The sequence below is a fragment of the Panthera leo genome, chromosome A2 (genome assembly GCF_018350215.1).
Source record: "Panthera leo isolate Ple1 chromosome A2, P.leo_Ple1_pat1.1, whole genome shotgun sequence".
Classification (NCBI taxonomy): domain Eukaryota; kingdom Metazoa; phylum Chordata; class Mammalia; order Carnivora; family Felidae; genus Panthera; species Panthera leo.
Window position 1 is genome coordinate 52,513,364 of NC_056680.1, and position 15,524 is coordinate 52,528,887.

The 15,524-nt window shown below is 38.2% G+C and overlaps 1 protein-coding gene across 6 annotated transcripts in view; it reads left to right on the forward strand.

The window, feature by feature from the left end:
- Positions 1–15,524, forward strand: part of ATG7 (autophagy related 7) — a 246,123-nt gene that overhangs the window by 107,834 nt on the left and 122,765 nt on the right. For 3 of the 6 annotated variants that reach the window (XM_042910910.1, XM_042910891.1, XM_042910899.1), the window contains exons 18-19: positions 9,051–9,173; positions 14,293–14,514. In XM_042910910.1, the coding sequence (XP_042766844.1) occupies positions 9,051–9,173; positions 14,293–14,457 (288 nt within the window). In that variant the 3' untranslated portion in view covers positions 14,458–14,514. Of the gene's footprint in view, positions 1–9,050; positions 9,174–14,292; positions 14,515–15,524 lie in introns of those variants that run through there. The other 3 variants (XM_042910925.1, XM_042910915.1, XM_042910944.1) reach the window with 2 other exon arrangements.

Below are 15,524 nucleotides of genomic sequence, written 5' to 3' on the forward strand. Positions count from 1 at the left end.
TTCAATATGTAGATTACTGTTTTTTATCAAATTTGGGAAGTTTTTTGCCATTATTTCCTCAAATATTCTTTCTGCCCTTCTCTTCTGGAACTCCTTTTAGGCACATGTTTGTATGCTTGATGATGTCATATGGGTCTCTGAGGTTTTGTTCATTTTTCTTTGTTCCTCAGACTGGATACTTTCTTTTTAAAAAGTTTATTTAGTTTGAAATAGAGAGGGAGGGAGGGACAGAGAGAAAGGGAGAGAGAGAATCCCAAGCAGGCTCCGTGCTGAGAATGCAGAGCACAATGCGGGGCTCAGTCCCACGAACTGTACAATGATGACCTGAGCTGAAACCAAGATTTGGATGTTTAACTTACTGAGCCACAAGGTGCCTCTGGATACTTTCAATTAACCTATCTTCAGATTCACTGATTCTTTCTTTACCATGCCTGAAACTGATTTCAGTCTCTCTAGTGAATTTTTCAGTTGTGTTTTTCAACTCCAGAATTTCTCTTCGGCTCTTTTTTTTTTTTAATTAAAAAAATTTTTGTAGTGTTTATTTATTTTTGAGAGAGACAGAGACAGAATGCGAGTGGGTTAGGGGCAGAGAGAGAGGGAGACACAGAATCCGAAGCAGGCTCCAGGCTCTGAGCTGTCAGCACAGTGCCCGACGCGGGGCTCAAACTCACGAGCTGTGAGATCATGACCTGAGCCAAAGTCGGACACTCAACCGACTGAGCCACCAGGTGCCCTCTCTTTGGCTCTTCTTTATAATTTCTCCCTCTTGATATTCTCTATTTAGGTGAGGCATCATTTTCATGCTTATTTTTAGATACTTAGACATGGTTTCTTTCAGTTCTTTGAATTTACTTAAAATAGCAGTTTTAAAGTCTTCGTTTAGTAAGTTCCTCAGGAATGATTTCTGTTGAATGTTTTTGATTTGTTTTGGTTTCTGTGTATGGGACATACTGTCTGGTTTCTTTGCATATCCAGTAATTTTTGTTGAGAATTAGACATGTTAAATAATATAATATGTTAACTCTGGAAATCAGATTCTCTCCCCTGCCATGGTTTATTGTTGTTCTTTGCTGCTGCTGTTGTTTGTTAGTTACTTTTCTGAACTGCTTTCATTAAGTTGGTGTTCTTTGTCCTGTGTGACCATGAAGTTTCTCCTTGGTTAGCTTGGTGGTCATCTAGTGATTAGAGAGAGATTTTTCTTAACCTCCTGGAACTGCTAAATCAGTCTTTGCTGAGGTGCTCTGTGTATGTATTGGGGAGTGCCTTCACTGCTGAGCCAGGCAGTTAAGAGCTTTGCCTTACCTCTCATCTCCTGCTTGCACAAATACTCAGGGCCAGCTAGAGGTGAGAGCTTAGGGCCTTCTCAGATCTTTCCTGAGCATGTGCACAACTTCAGGCATATACCTCACTCTGTGCCTGGGCACGGTCTTCTAGATTCCCAAAAATACGTTGGAGCTTTTCAAAGTCTCTTACGGTATTCCCCAGATTTTTGTCTTAAGCTCTTTGGTTAGCTTACTGTTGCAGCACCTCTTATCCACCATCTCAGGAGATCAGGATGTTAAACAGTTGTTCCTGATACTTTTCAACAACTAGCCCTGGGAGAAAGGCTTTCACAAAGCATGAGTTCTGAGTCAGGTCAAATAAAAACAACATGCAGGCAGGATGCCCTTGGGAACCGCCAAACAGGTGGCCATTTTCTGTAAAAAAAAAATTTGAAGGAGCTTCAGCCCCAGTCTACCCCCTCCAGTGGCTGCCAGGCTGGTTTTCACTGATTCTGAAGGCTACAGGCTTCAAGGCTACAGTCGAGCTGGAGGGGGAATGGGGATGGGAATGGAGCATGTTAAAAGCCTCAAAGCCCATTGTTTTTACAGAGATTCAGATGTTTTCTTGAATAAAGACTTCCCAGACTTTGTCACGGTTCTCTTTTCTCTTCTGGAAGAGAGGATTTATAGAGGTCCTTACTCTGCTATCATCAATGACATCTCTGTGTGTCTTCCTGTCACATATTTTCTATATTTATCAAGCCTTATTTGGCAATAATGACATTGTTAAAGTAATAAATGCGTAACATTTCTGTTTCTCTTCATAAAGCATTCTCTGTCAGTAATTGGCATCATGAAATCCTTTTTGTATCTCAGTGCGTAGGGAAACAGGCATGGAGTGGCATCCCCATTTTAGAGATGAGCAAACAGGCTCAAAAAGGTGAAGTGTTTTGCCCAGTGTTTCCAAATTACTCCCAGTTATGTGTTAATTCCCAGTTATTAGTTTCTTCTGCCCAGTTGACTCGAGCAGAATTGTGATTTTGGTATGTGGAAAAAAAAACCAAAATATAATATTTGGTTTTATAATTTTTTTTTTTAATGTTAGAGAGCACGAGTGGGGGAGAAAGGCAGAGAGAAAGAAAGAATCTTAAGCTTAAACAGGCTCCATGCTTAGTGCAGAGCCCAATGCGGGGATTGATCCCACAACCCTGGGATTGTGACCTGAGCTGAAATCAAGAGTCAGACGCTCAAATGACTGAGCCACTCAAGTGTTCCAGTATTTGATTTTTTTTTTTTTTAGTTTATTTATTTATTTTGAGAGAGAGAGAGAGAGAGAGAGAGAGAGCACGCACAGGTGGGGGAGTAACAGAGAGAGGGAGAGAGAGAGAATCCCAAGCAGCCTCCTCACTATCAATGCAGAGCCCGATGTGGGGCTTGAACTCAAGAAATGTGAGATTATGACCTGAGCCAAAAATCAAGAGTCGGCTGCTTAACTGACTGAGCCACCCAGGCGTCCCTGTAATATTTGATTTTTTAAATGCAGTTATGTGTTATACCATAACAAGTTTAATTAAAATAGTAAAGTGTTGGGACTTCTATTCCATAATCGGTTATCTCGATGTTGATACTATTTGCTGTTTTGACCTGAACTCTCCCACATCCTCTAAATTATAGTTGTACCCATTTTGCATTTGGATGCCTAAGATTGTACACTATACAGTGACTTTAAGGAAAGAGATAGAGACTTGTTCTATATTTTTGGTATTCTAGTAATACAATTACATATCTTGAACTCAGATCTTTCTTTTTTTGAAGTTTGGCCTTCTAAATCCTGCCTGTGTCCAATAGAGGAAGAGGAAGTTAACAGCAGCAAATTTAGTTAGATTGATAGCTACATGTTTCCATATGAAGCTGTTTCTCATCCGTCATTTGCTCTATATCACTGACATATATAGAAAAAGAAACAAAGTTACTGAACATGTGGCCGATAGTTGGAAATGCCATCAACTCTTGATTACCAGGGATAGTGAAACAGAGCATTTCCTTCAATCCCTTTGGCAACTTAGTGTGTCCTGGAGAGTGAGGTCAGAATATAAAAGGGAAGAAAAGATCCTAGAGAGTGGAATTGATCAGGCAAGACTTGCTGCAGGAGCTAGTACTTGAGCTGAATTTTGATGGAAGTGAAAGATCTCCCTTGATGGGGAAGACAGGAGGTCACTCTCAGTGGGTAGCACCAAGAAGGAACCAGAAAGGAGCTGGGAGCAGTGAGGGTGGGACAGTAGCTTTAAGGTCTGCTGAAACCGGAACTTTTTTTCCCTCTTCTTTGGTTCTTTTTTATTATTTTGACAGGAATCCCAGACATCAAGAGACAGAAACTGATGAGGCGGTTTCCTGGTCTTATTTAGTGATGCTTCCAGCTCATTATCTAAAGTGAGGCTTCTCTGCGCTGGAAGGGCCCTCTTAGCACCAGAACTGGAAAACAGAAGGTTTTGCCCTCAACTTGGAGCAAAGCCTCTGCAGACTACTGGGTGACTGAACCTCAGATGGGAGTGTTTTGACCCTTCTTTTATGGATTCTCATAGGATGGGAATTAAAAGTCTTGGTGGCTCCCAGCCATACTCTTTTATTACCCTGTCTGGAATATTGGGCTAGCTTTCCCTGAGTATTTGAGAAATCAGGACACATGTATATTCTTTTTTTTTTTTTTTTTAACAATTATTTATTTTTAAGAGAGAGGGAGAAAGATAGAGACAGAATCCAAAGCAGACTCCAGGCTCTGAGCTGTCAGCACAGAGCCAGATGCGGGGCTTGAACCCACTAACTGTGAGATCATGACCTGAGCCCAAGTCAGACGCTCAACTGACTGAGCCACTCAGGCACCCAGGACACATGTATATTTTAAAATCTTTTAGAGTAAGTATAGTTTCTAAACAACAGAGACTTTAAATAAGTGATTTGCAGACACTGCATGAAAATACATAAGCTAAAAAAAATACATAAGCTATTTTTGGGGGGTCAGGTACTTAGTTCCTCATATCCTTATTTAAGAATAGACAAGAGTTGTAAGCCATGAATCTCTTCTTCTCATGAAATGTAAATCGTTGCATGGTGCTGTCAGATCTTAGACCCTATGAAAGGCATTCTCTAGAGAGTTGTCCCAAATTGGAGTGTTCTGGAGAAACTTAAGTGCCTAGCTAGGGGGTATGGGTTTGGTCTAGTAAAGAGTTGACAGAAAATCTCAGCGAGAGAACAGATACTCCTAAAACCATGTCTTAAGAGGAGATCCTACCATCTTTGGGGTGCCTGGGAGGCTCAGTTGATGAAGCATCTGACTCTTGATTTCAGCTCAGGTTATGATCTCACAGTTCGTGAGTTCGAGCCCCGCATTGGGCCCTGTGCTGATAGCACAGAGCCTGCTTAGGATTTCTCTCCCCCCTCTCTCTGCCCCTCCCCACTCGTGCTCTCTATCTCAAAATAAATAAATAAATGAATTTTTAAAAAAAGATTCTACCATCTTTGTCCAGTTGTCTGCATGTCACCAGTAAAGCTAACCTGGCCTGTAAAACAGTTAGGTGAGGATAATCATGTTTATCAGGAAAGGATCCATATCTGTATATTTAAAAAGTCTTTCTTATTTCTCTATTTAGCAAACTCCCCCAGCACCTTTACAGTATTTATAACCTATCAAAATGTAATGTGAACACTTCTCAGGACCCTGTATTCTTACTTAGAAGGTGAAATATGCTTTATGTAGTTTGTTGCAGTGCTCAAATTCATTGTGATGGTGTCTTTTTGGGGGTGGGGGTAATTTAAAACACATTTTCAAATCCCTTTAAGAAGGTCAAATTGTTTGTAGGGGAAAATATCCTTGTACCTTTTATAAGCTGCTTATACTCGTAACACAGATTAACTTCCCAGCACATAAAGGGAATACTAGAAAACCCTTGCATGATTAAATATGCCCCTGGAGGATTAAGTTTTTCCACATATTTTTGAAGCCAGAGCTATGAATAACGTTTCAGCATTTAACTTTCTATACATCCTGATTATGGGGGAGGCTTTCACTCCTACTGCTCTTGCTGTTAGTTTTTCTGCTTTTCAGATTTGTAGCACTGCGAATTATCTGTGGAAACATGGGCTTGAAATCTGAAAGGTTAATTAAGGTCCAACATAGTATCGTCTCTGGAATTATTCCAGGGTTTTTTTTTCAAAGTTTTTGTCCATTTTTCCAACCTGTTCTTCTTTTACCTTACTGCACACCTGGCACAAAATACCTAGTTGGTGAGCTTATTCGTTTAGAAATAAGTGATCACTAAGCACCACAGTATTTATCATTTTGAAAAAGATCACTTAATTTTCATGCATTTTTCCTAAGATAAAATTCTGGTTTATAAGCAATCTCTTTATTCCTGAGGGATTCAGTTACCAAGTGCCTTTTTATCCAGGCATAGGGTGGTCAGATTAATTTACTGGAGCTAATCAGCCAAAGGCTCAGCTTTGTGTGCCTTGAGGCATTCTGGTCACCCCTTGCTCCTCCGTAATCCCTCTGTACCTCTTCCCTGCAGGTCTTAGGTTAACCTTCCTTGGCTTCTTTCATAGGTATTCAGCAGCCCCTTGATTTCCTTGACGTCTGTGGTACCTTTATCCTGTCCCCAAGCTTACATAGGTCCTTAACCACATTTTCCCCCCAAACTTCTATTTTCTGTCCTGAGCAGGGGCCTCCACTTCCTTTCTCACATTCCCCACGCAGCTGTGCCAGACCATCACCACCCTCCTCAAGCTCTGTGGTCCACCTCATCCCCTTCTCTGGCAGCAGATGACCGTGCTGCCTCCTGTCAGACTCCAGAACTTGTCAGCCCCCAGTTCCCTACTCTCCTAACTCACCACTACAGCTGCTTTACTTCCTGTGGCTGAAGGAGGGCTCCCCTCTTTGCTCCAACTTCATCAGGCTTTAGAGTTTTTCTTCCTCTTGCACGACCTTCCTCCAGCATTAGGGGGGAAATAGAGATTTTACTATTATTTAAATAAGTCACGCATGCCCCTGGTTTTAAAAATTCAAGCGGTATAAAAGAATTTACAGGGGCAACTACTTGATGCCAGTTGTATGTGTGTATTCTTCCAGAGATCCTATATGCATGAACAAGCATACACACAGGTCACATTTCCCTTTCTTCCTCTTTCCTCCTCTACCTTTATTTCAAAAACATTAATACTAGATGCTTGGTCTGTACATTGCTTTTAATATATCCATATGTCTTGGAAATAGGTTTATATCAATACTCTAGAGCTACTCCATTCTTTTAATGGATCTAGACTATGCCCTTGCTTGTAAATACACCATAATTTTGTTAATCAGCCCCCTATTAGAGTCATTGCTTCTCATCTTTTGTTGCTGCAGTGTTTCAGTGAGCATCATTACACGGTGATCTCTTTTTTTTTTTTTTTTTTTGCCCATGGACAACTGTATCTGTGTGAAAGGTCTTTGAAGTGGAATTGCTGGATCAAAGAGTGTATACATTTTTATTTCTGAATGGATGAATTTGTAAACTTAATTAATTAATTAATTAATTAATTATGGCAGCTTTGTTCACAACTGCCAAAGCTTAGAAGCAACCAACATGTCTTTCAGTGGGTGAATGGATAAACAAACTGTGGTACATACAACAAAAGAATATTACTTACCACTAAAAAAAAAAAAAAAAAAGCTATTGAGTCGTGCACAGACATGGCAGAACCTTAAATGCATGTGACTAAGTGAAAGAAGCCCATTTGAAAGGGCCACAAACTGTATGACAGTCTGGAAAAGGCACCATTATGGAAACAGTAAAAGGGTCAGTGGTTGTTAGGCTGGGGTGGGTGGGAGATGACTAGGCAGAGCACAGGGGATTTTTAGGGTAGTGAAAATATAATGATTGGCATATATCTATTCTCCCCCCCCCCCATTTTTCTGTTTCTAGTATTACTGCTTTTCCAGCCTTTCTATTCATGTGTAATTGATTTCTCGGATTTCTCTTCAGTGTCTGCTATCTTTTTGATACATTCATCTCTTTATTTCCTCTGAGTTTTGACACAATTTCTGAGATATTCAGCTTTACTGTTTCCTTTCTAATTTTCACAATTCCTGTGATCTTTGAATTTTTAAATATGATAATCATTTTTTTTTCCTTCTAAGAACTCATATTGTTCCCCTGTCAAGACTGTGGGCCTTTAATCTTATTATTGAAGAAAAATATATATACAAAAAGGTACTTGATGGCTTTTTACAAAGTACACCAACATCCAGATAAAGAAACAAATAGTATTCCTTGTGCCCCTTCTATGTATAGTTCCTCCGTGGGTAACCACTCTCCTGACTTAGATTCATTTTTTGTCTGTTCTTTTTTAATTTTTTTTTAATTTTTTTCCCAATGTATGAAATTTATTGTCAAATTGGTTTCCATACAACACCCAGTGCTCATCCCAAAAGGTGCCTTCCTCAATACCCATCTCCCACCCTCCCCTCCCTCCCACCCCCCATCAACCCTCAGTTTGTTCTCAGTTTTTAACAGTCTCTTATGCTTTGGCTCTCTCCCACTCTAACCTCTTTTTTTTTTTTTTTTTTCCTTCCCCTCCCCCATGGGTTTCTGTTAAGTTTCTCAGGATCCACATAAGAGTGAAACCATATGGTATCTGTCTTTCTCTGTATGGCTTATTTCACTTAGCATCACACTCTCCAGTTCCATCCACGTTGCTACAAAAGGCCATATTTCATTCTTTCTCATTGCCACTGTCTGTTCTTTTTTTTTTAATTTTATACATATAAATGTAACCATACAGTACATATTGCTTCCCTCTTCTTTTGTTTAACATTATGTTTGTGAGAGTTATCTCTGTTGTTGCATGTAGATATCATTGTTTTCATTGCTAAGTGGTATTCCATTGCATAAATACACCAGTTTGTTCATTCATTCTACTATTGATGGACATTTGAGTAGGATCTAGTTTGGACTATCATAAATAGTGCTACTATAGACACTTTGGGTCTTCTGATGCATACCTGAATACATTTTGTTATTGGTACATATATCTAGGAATATAATTGCTTGATCATAGGGCATGTAAGTGTTAAGACTCTAAAGTAGCTCTCCCATTTTGCATTCCTGTGAAAATCCTGGTTGTTCTACATTCTTGCCAGTACTTGGTAACTTCTTTTTAATTTTAGCCATTTTGGTGGGTTAAAGTAGGAATTCCTTGTGGTTTTAGTTTTCGTTTCCCTAATCACTTGTAATGTTAAGCAACTTTTCATATGTTTATTGGCCATTTGGATATCCTCTGTTGTGACATGCCTGGTGAAATTTATTTTTACCTTGTTAAACTATTCTGTTATTTAAAAACATATGGCTAGCCAGTAGATCACATTTCCCATCCATTGGTCCCTCTTTTCCTTTATCCCTTTTAATTTTTTTCTTGGTTCTTCTCTGGCCAGTAATTTTTTTTTCCTAAGAAGTGAAATTTAGAATCAGGTAACCATAGCTTTTCTAGAATTTTTAGTAAGTTTGCATGAAACTTACATTTTATTTGAGAAAAATTATCATCTGAATTGGAAGATGACATTGTCATTCTTTTTAAGAAGGGGAAAATGGTAAATACTAAGTCCTCCCAATGTTTGCCCACCAGATTACATTATTATCCTCATATTTAATTTCTAGTTTTAGTTTCATTCTTGATAGGTGCTTGTAGAAGTGAAAATTTTATAATACGCTTTTAAATCCTACAACACCCTTTTTAAAAAAATTTAATGTTTTACAGGTTCTTGATCAATATGAACGAGAAGGATTTAATTTCCTAGCGAAGGTGTTTAATTCTTCACATTCCTTCTTAGAAGACTTGACCGGTCTCACGTTGCTGCATCAAGAGACCCAAGCTGCTGAGGTAAGAATAAAGCAAGCTTTCTGTACTGAGGACTGATGTGTTTGAAACCTACTTGATATTCAGATTTATGGAAAAGTAAGGAAGTGGTTAATTAGGATTTTTTTTCCCTTAGAACAAACATCACTAAATAAGTCTGCTAGTTATCAGAGGAGAATGGACCTTCTGAAATTGCTGTATGTTCATGTGTGCAGATTGTTGTATAGTAGGTGCCCAATGTACATAATTAAAGGGAGTATAGCTTACTGATTTTCAGGCACCTCTGGTCCTTTCTGAAGAACACCATGCCTGTAGCCATTGGAGAGTTGGCTCTAATGTCCATAGCTCAAAATGTAAGACAGGGAAGACTGGGTTCTGGCCATGTTCAGAGAGAATATGCCTGGCTTTTATTTCATGATTGGATGCATCTTCTCAGGCCACCAAACCCTACCGTGAATTCTCCGGTCACAACCTGATAGTTATGCTTTTCTTGTCAATTAGAATGTATTGCAAATCTTAATTTCCTTAACTTTCCTTAATTTGCTTGATCATAGGGCAATATGTGTGTGTTAATTTTCCTTAATTTCCTTAACTTCTTCAGAAGTTCTTAGGAAAAATGGCCTGTCTTAGCATTTCCACAAGCTACATAAGGAAAACCTTGTGTGCCTGTGTCCTGCAGGAGTGGAACACTTGCAAAGAGGCCTTTAGTCCTATAGTCCTATTTATTGATTACCACCCCATTCCCACCCTTGCCTGGGGTTGTGTGTCTTCACTGTTGGGACAGGCCCCAGTGGTCACTGAGTAGACATTCAGGCCCAGTACTGGACTAGCTGGTGGCAAACTAAAGCTGCTGTTGGGCAGACTGGGGCTAGCCTTGAATAAGGGTGGAACTGCCAGAGTCCAATCCTTTGACACTCTCAAGAGACTGAGGTGAGAGTTGTAGGCACACCCGAGAGGCAAGATAGTACATCTCTAATACGACTTTTAACACTGAAATCAGTTCTGGGGTACCTGGCTGGCTTAGTCGGAAGAGCACGTGACTCGATCTGGGGGTCCTGAGTTTGAGCACTGCTTGCCGTGGTATCCTCTGGGCAGTCAGTAGATACAGTATCCAACTTACAGCCAATAGTTAGACCCACACAGAGTCTCTCAGCTTCAGTCTCAGAAGATGAATGGAATCTTTGCTGAACTTTAAGAGACTTTGAGATTTTCCCCAGAACTGTGATTGGTTCCCAGAAGGTTCAGAATGTTATGGTGGTCATGGCCACTGTATTATCCTTTGAGCAGCACTGTACTGCCTGATGATAAGGGAAAAATAACTTACAGGTCTTTTCCACCATGCAATTGTTTGACTAGTTGGCTGGGGTAATATTTCTACCCAGATAGAAACAATTCATATACTTCTCTTTTGTTGGCTAGATGAATTGCAACTTGAAATTGACCCCAAATCTCACCTTTTAAACAGAGCAGATGCTAGGATAATGGACAGATTCCTTGATAAAATCTGGCTTGTTTTGCATTTGAGTTGCATTAACAGCCTTTTCAAAGAAGGAAGAGAAGGGGAAGTTTAAGAGAGCAATAGTGACTAAATAGATGGTGGGGCAGCAGGGGACATGGCTTCATCCACAAGCCTGAGATTGCTTTTTGAAGTTTTCCTCCATTAAATTATATTTATAGGTTTGGAATCATAAGCCACACATCAAATTTTTGATTAGAGATGGTAGACTGTTTGGCTTGTGAGCCAGATATGGCTTGCAGGTGTGTTTTGTTTGGCTTGCCCTGTGTGTTAAATCCTGAATAAACTCAACATTTAAAACTTGTGAGTTTTGGGGCGCCTGGGTGGCTTGGTCGGTTAAGCGTCCGACTTCGGCTCAGGTCATGATCTCACGGCCCGTGAGTTCGAGCCCCACATCGGGCTCTGGGCTGACAGCTCAGAGCCTGGGACCTGTTTTGGATTCTGTGTCTCCCTCTCTCTCTGACCCTCCCCCGTTCATGCTCTCTCTCTGTCTCAAAAAATAAATAAACGTTAAAAAAAAAAATTTAAAACTTGTGAGTTTTACATAAAAATCTAAATTTTCCCATTTCTAACTTCTTTGAAAAATCAGATCTGGTGTGCCGAGGCCTGCATTTCTTAATAGTGATGGTTAGCTGGAATCAGGATACAAATTTTATAGTTAAATAATGTACTTTATATGAAATTTATTCTGCATGAAAAGGAAATCTTCTACACTTGTTCCTTACCACCCAGTTTCCTTCCTAGAGACAAACACTGTTGTTGGTTTTTGCCCAAAGGTATTTTCTAGGTGATATTCTCCATTTAAATGATGCTCTTGAGCTAATAACCCTTCCAGTATTGGAATTTGGAATCATTATCTTGGAATTTGGAATCCTTCCATTCATTAGGTTGTCTTTTAGTTTTGTAGATTGTTTCCTTCGCTGTGCAGTAGCTTTTTATATTGATGTAGTCCCAACAGTTTATTTTTGCTATTATTTCCTTTGCCCCAAGAGACCTATCTAGAAAAATGTTGCTACATCCCATCTTAGAGAGATTACTGTTTATGCTCTGTTCAAGGATTTTATGTTTCAGGTCTTGTATTTAGTTCTGTAATCCATTTTGAGTTTATTTTTGTGTATGATGAAAGAAAGTGGTCTAGTTTCATTCTTTTGCATGTAGCTGTCCAGTTTTCCTGGCACCATTTGTTGAAGAGACTGTCTTTTTCCCGTTGTATATTCTTGCCTCCTTTGTCAAAGACCAATTGACCATATAGTGGGTTCATTTCTGGGGTTTATGTTCTGTTCCATTGATCTTCATGTCTATTTTTATGCCAGTACCATATTGCTTTAATTACTTGCACTTTGTAATAGAACTTGAAATACAGAATTGTAGTACCTCCAGTTCTGCTTTTCTTTTCAAGATTGTTTGGCTATTTGCAAACTTTTCTGGTTTCATATAAATTTTAGGATTGTTTGCTCTAGTTCTGTGAAAAATGATGTTGGTATTTTGAAAGGGATTGGACTAAATCTGTAGATTTCTCTGTGTAGTGTAGACATTTTAACAATATTTGTTCTTCCAACCCATGAGCATGGAATGTCTTTCCACTTCTTTGCATCATCTTGAATTTCTTTCATCAATGTTTTATAGTTCTCAGAGTCTTTGACCTCCTTGGTGAAGTTAATTCCTAGAGATTTTATTGTTTTGGGTGCAATTCTAAATGGGATTGTTTTCTTATTTTCTCTTTATGCTGCTTCGTTATTAGTGTATAAGAATGCAACAGATTTCTGTACATTGATTGTGTGTCCTGCAACTTTACTGAACTCATTTATTAGTTCTAGTAGTTTTTTTTTTTGTGGACTCTTTTGGGTTTCTTACATAGAATATCATATCATCTACAAATAGTTTTACTTCTTTTTTACCAATTTGGATGCCTTTATTTCTTTATGTTGTCTAATTGCTGCGGCTAGGACTTCCAGTACTATGTTGAATAAAAGTGGTGAGAGTGGGCATCCTTGTCTTGTTCCTGACCTTAAGGGAAAAGCTCTGGTTTTTTCATCAGTGAGTATGATGTTGGCTGTGAGCTTTTAATAGGAGACCTTTATTAGGTTGAGATATGTTTCCTTTAGACCTACTCTGCAGAGGGTTTTGTTTTTGTTTTTATCATGAATGGATGTTATACTTCATCAAATACTTTTTCTGCATCTATTGAAATGATGATATGGTTTTTATCTTTTCTCTTATTGATGTGATGTATCATGTGGATTGTTTTGTGAATATTGAACTACCCTTGCGTCTGGGAATAAATCCCACTTAATTGTGGTGTATGATTTTTTTTTAATGTATTGGATTCAGTTTTCTAATATTTTGTTGGGAATTCATGGATATGAAAGATATTTGGCTGCAATTCTCTTCTCGTAGCATCTTTTTCTGGTTGTGGTATCAGGGTGATACTGGCCTCATAGAGTGAATTTGGATGTTTTCCTTCCTCTTTTATATTTTGGAATAGTTTGAGAATAAGTATTAACTCTTCTTTAAATGTTGGGTAGAATTCACCTGTGAAGTCCTGTATTTTTTTGTTAGGAGGTTTTTGATTACTATTTCAATGGCTGGTAATCAGTCTGTTCAAATTTCCTGTTTATTCTTGCTTCCGTTTTGGGAGGTTCTGTGTTTCTAGGAATTTATCCATTTCTTCTGAGTTGTCCAATTTGTTGGCATACAGGTTTTCACGATATTCTTTTACAATTGTTTATATTTCTGTGGTGTGGTGGTTGTTTCTCCTCTTTCATTGGTGATTTTGTTTAATGGGGTTCTCTTTCTCCCTCTGTCTTTTTAATGAGTCTGACTAGAAATGTATCAATTTTGTTGATCTTTTCAAAGAAACAGCTCCTGGTTTCATTGACTTCGTCTATTGTTTTTTTAGTTTCTTTTTCATTGATTTTTGCTCTAATCTTTATTATTTTCTTCCTTTTGCTGGGTTTGGGTTTTGTTTGTTCTTTTTCTAGCTTAGGTGTTAGTTTAGGTTGTTTATTTGAGATTTTTCTTGCTTCCTGATGTAGGTCTGTATTGCTGTAAACTTCCCTCTTATAACCACTTTTGCTGGGGACGCCTGGGTGGCTCAGTCAGTTAAGCACCCAATTTTGGCTCAGGTCATTATCTCATGGTTTGCGGGTTTGAGCCCCACATCAGGCTCTGTGCTGACAGCTCAGAGCCTGGAGCCTGCTTCCAATTCTGTGTCTCCCTCCCCTGTCCATGATGTGTCTCTGTCTCTCAAAAATAAATAAACATAAAAAAAAAAGAACCACTTTTGCTATATCCCAAAGATTTCGACTGTTGTTTTCATTTTTACTTGTTTCCATGTAATTTTCAATTTCTTCTTTGATTTCTTGGTTGACCCATTCATTGTTTAGTAACATGTTATTTAAAGCCATGCGTTCATGCTCTTTCCAGATTTCTTTCTTGTGACTGATTTCTGGTTTCATAACATTGTGGTCAGAAAAGATGTATGGTATGACTTCTATTTTTTTTTAATTTGTTGAGACTTGTTTTGTGGCCTAATATGTGATCTGTTCTGGAGAATGGTCCATGTGCACTTGAAAAGAATGCATATTCTGCTGTTTTAAGATTGTATGTTCTGAATATGTCTGTTAGATCCTTCTGGTCCAGTGTGTCATTCAAAGCCATTGTTACCTTGTTGACTTCCTGTTTGGATCATCTGTCCATCAGTGTAAGTGGGGTGTTCAAGTCGACTACTATTACTATGGATTATTTCCTTTATGTTTGTTATTAAGTGTTTTATGTATTTCACTCTTCTAAATAGGACTGTGTTTTAAGGTAGTGCTCAGCAGAGGACCTCATAACAAGAAAACTCATTGCCTTACATTATTTTACATTACTGTGAAAAATATGTATGTGTAAATAAACATATATATCAAAAAATATATACATATCTGTGTGGAGGTAGAGTTTTGATTTATATATTTGATTCCCAGTGCATTAACAGGTATTGAGTAATGAAAATACAAAATTCTGCATCCTGTATGAAAACGTCCCAATTTATTTATTTTAGCAATGCAATCAAGAATGCTCAGTTCTCATCTTGGGCTGTTTTTATACTTCAACACTCAAATTGCAAAAGATTCAACCAGATAATTATATATGATTGTATACTTTTATATATTGTTTATAAAATATGTGTTTGTACAAATACTGTTTTTTATGACAAGAATTACTGAACATCTTTAAAAATTTTGATAGCAAAGCCCTGTGATGGTAACTGAATACGAAAGTTAATGAGATGAACTCATAGTCTAATATAAGAAACAGATGTAAATAGTGCATTCTAATATCATCACAAGTATTTTAGCCGTTTATATATATTAAGTGCTCAGAGAGCAGTTACTCCTGCCTGGGGAGTAGCACGCCAAGGAAAGCTTTATATATAAGGAAACAAGTTTGCAGTTAAATTTTAAAATTTAATTATTTTTTTAATTTAATTTTTTATTGAGTGATAATTGACATACAACATTATATTAGTGTCAGGTGTTCAATGTAATGATTTGATATTTGTGTATATTCCAAAATGATCACCACAATAATTCTAGTTAACATCCATCACCAGTTAGGGGTTTTTTTTAGTTTTTTTTTTTTTTTTCTCATCTGGCTTTTTATAATTTTTTTAACTTAAATTTTAGTTAACATACTGTGCAATATTAGTTTTAGGAGTAGAAGTCAGGACTCACCACTTAAATACATCACCCAGTGCTTATCACAACAGGTGCCCTCCTTAGTACCTATCACCTATCTAGCCTATTTCCCACCCACCTCCCTCTGTCAGCTCATAGTTTGTTATCTATCATTAAGTGTCTTGTGGTTCATTTCCC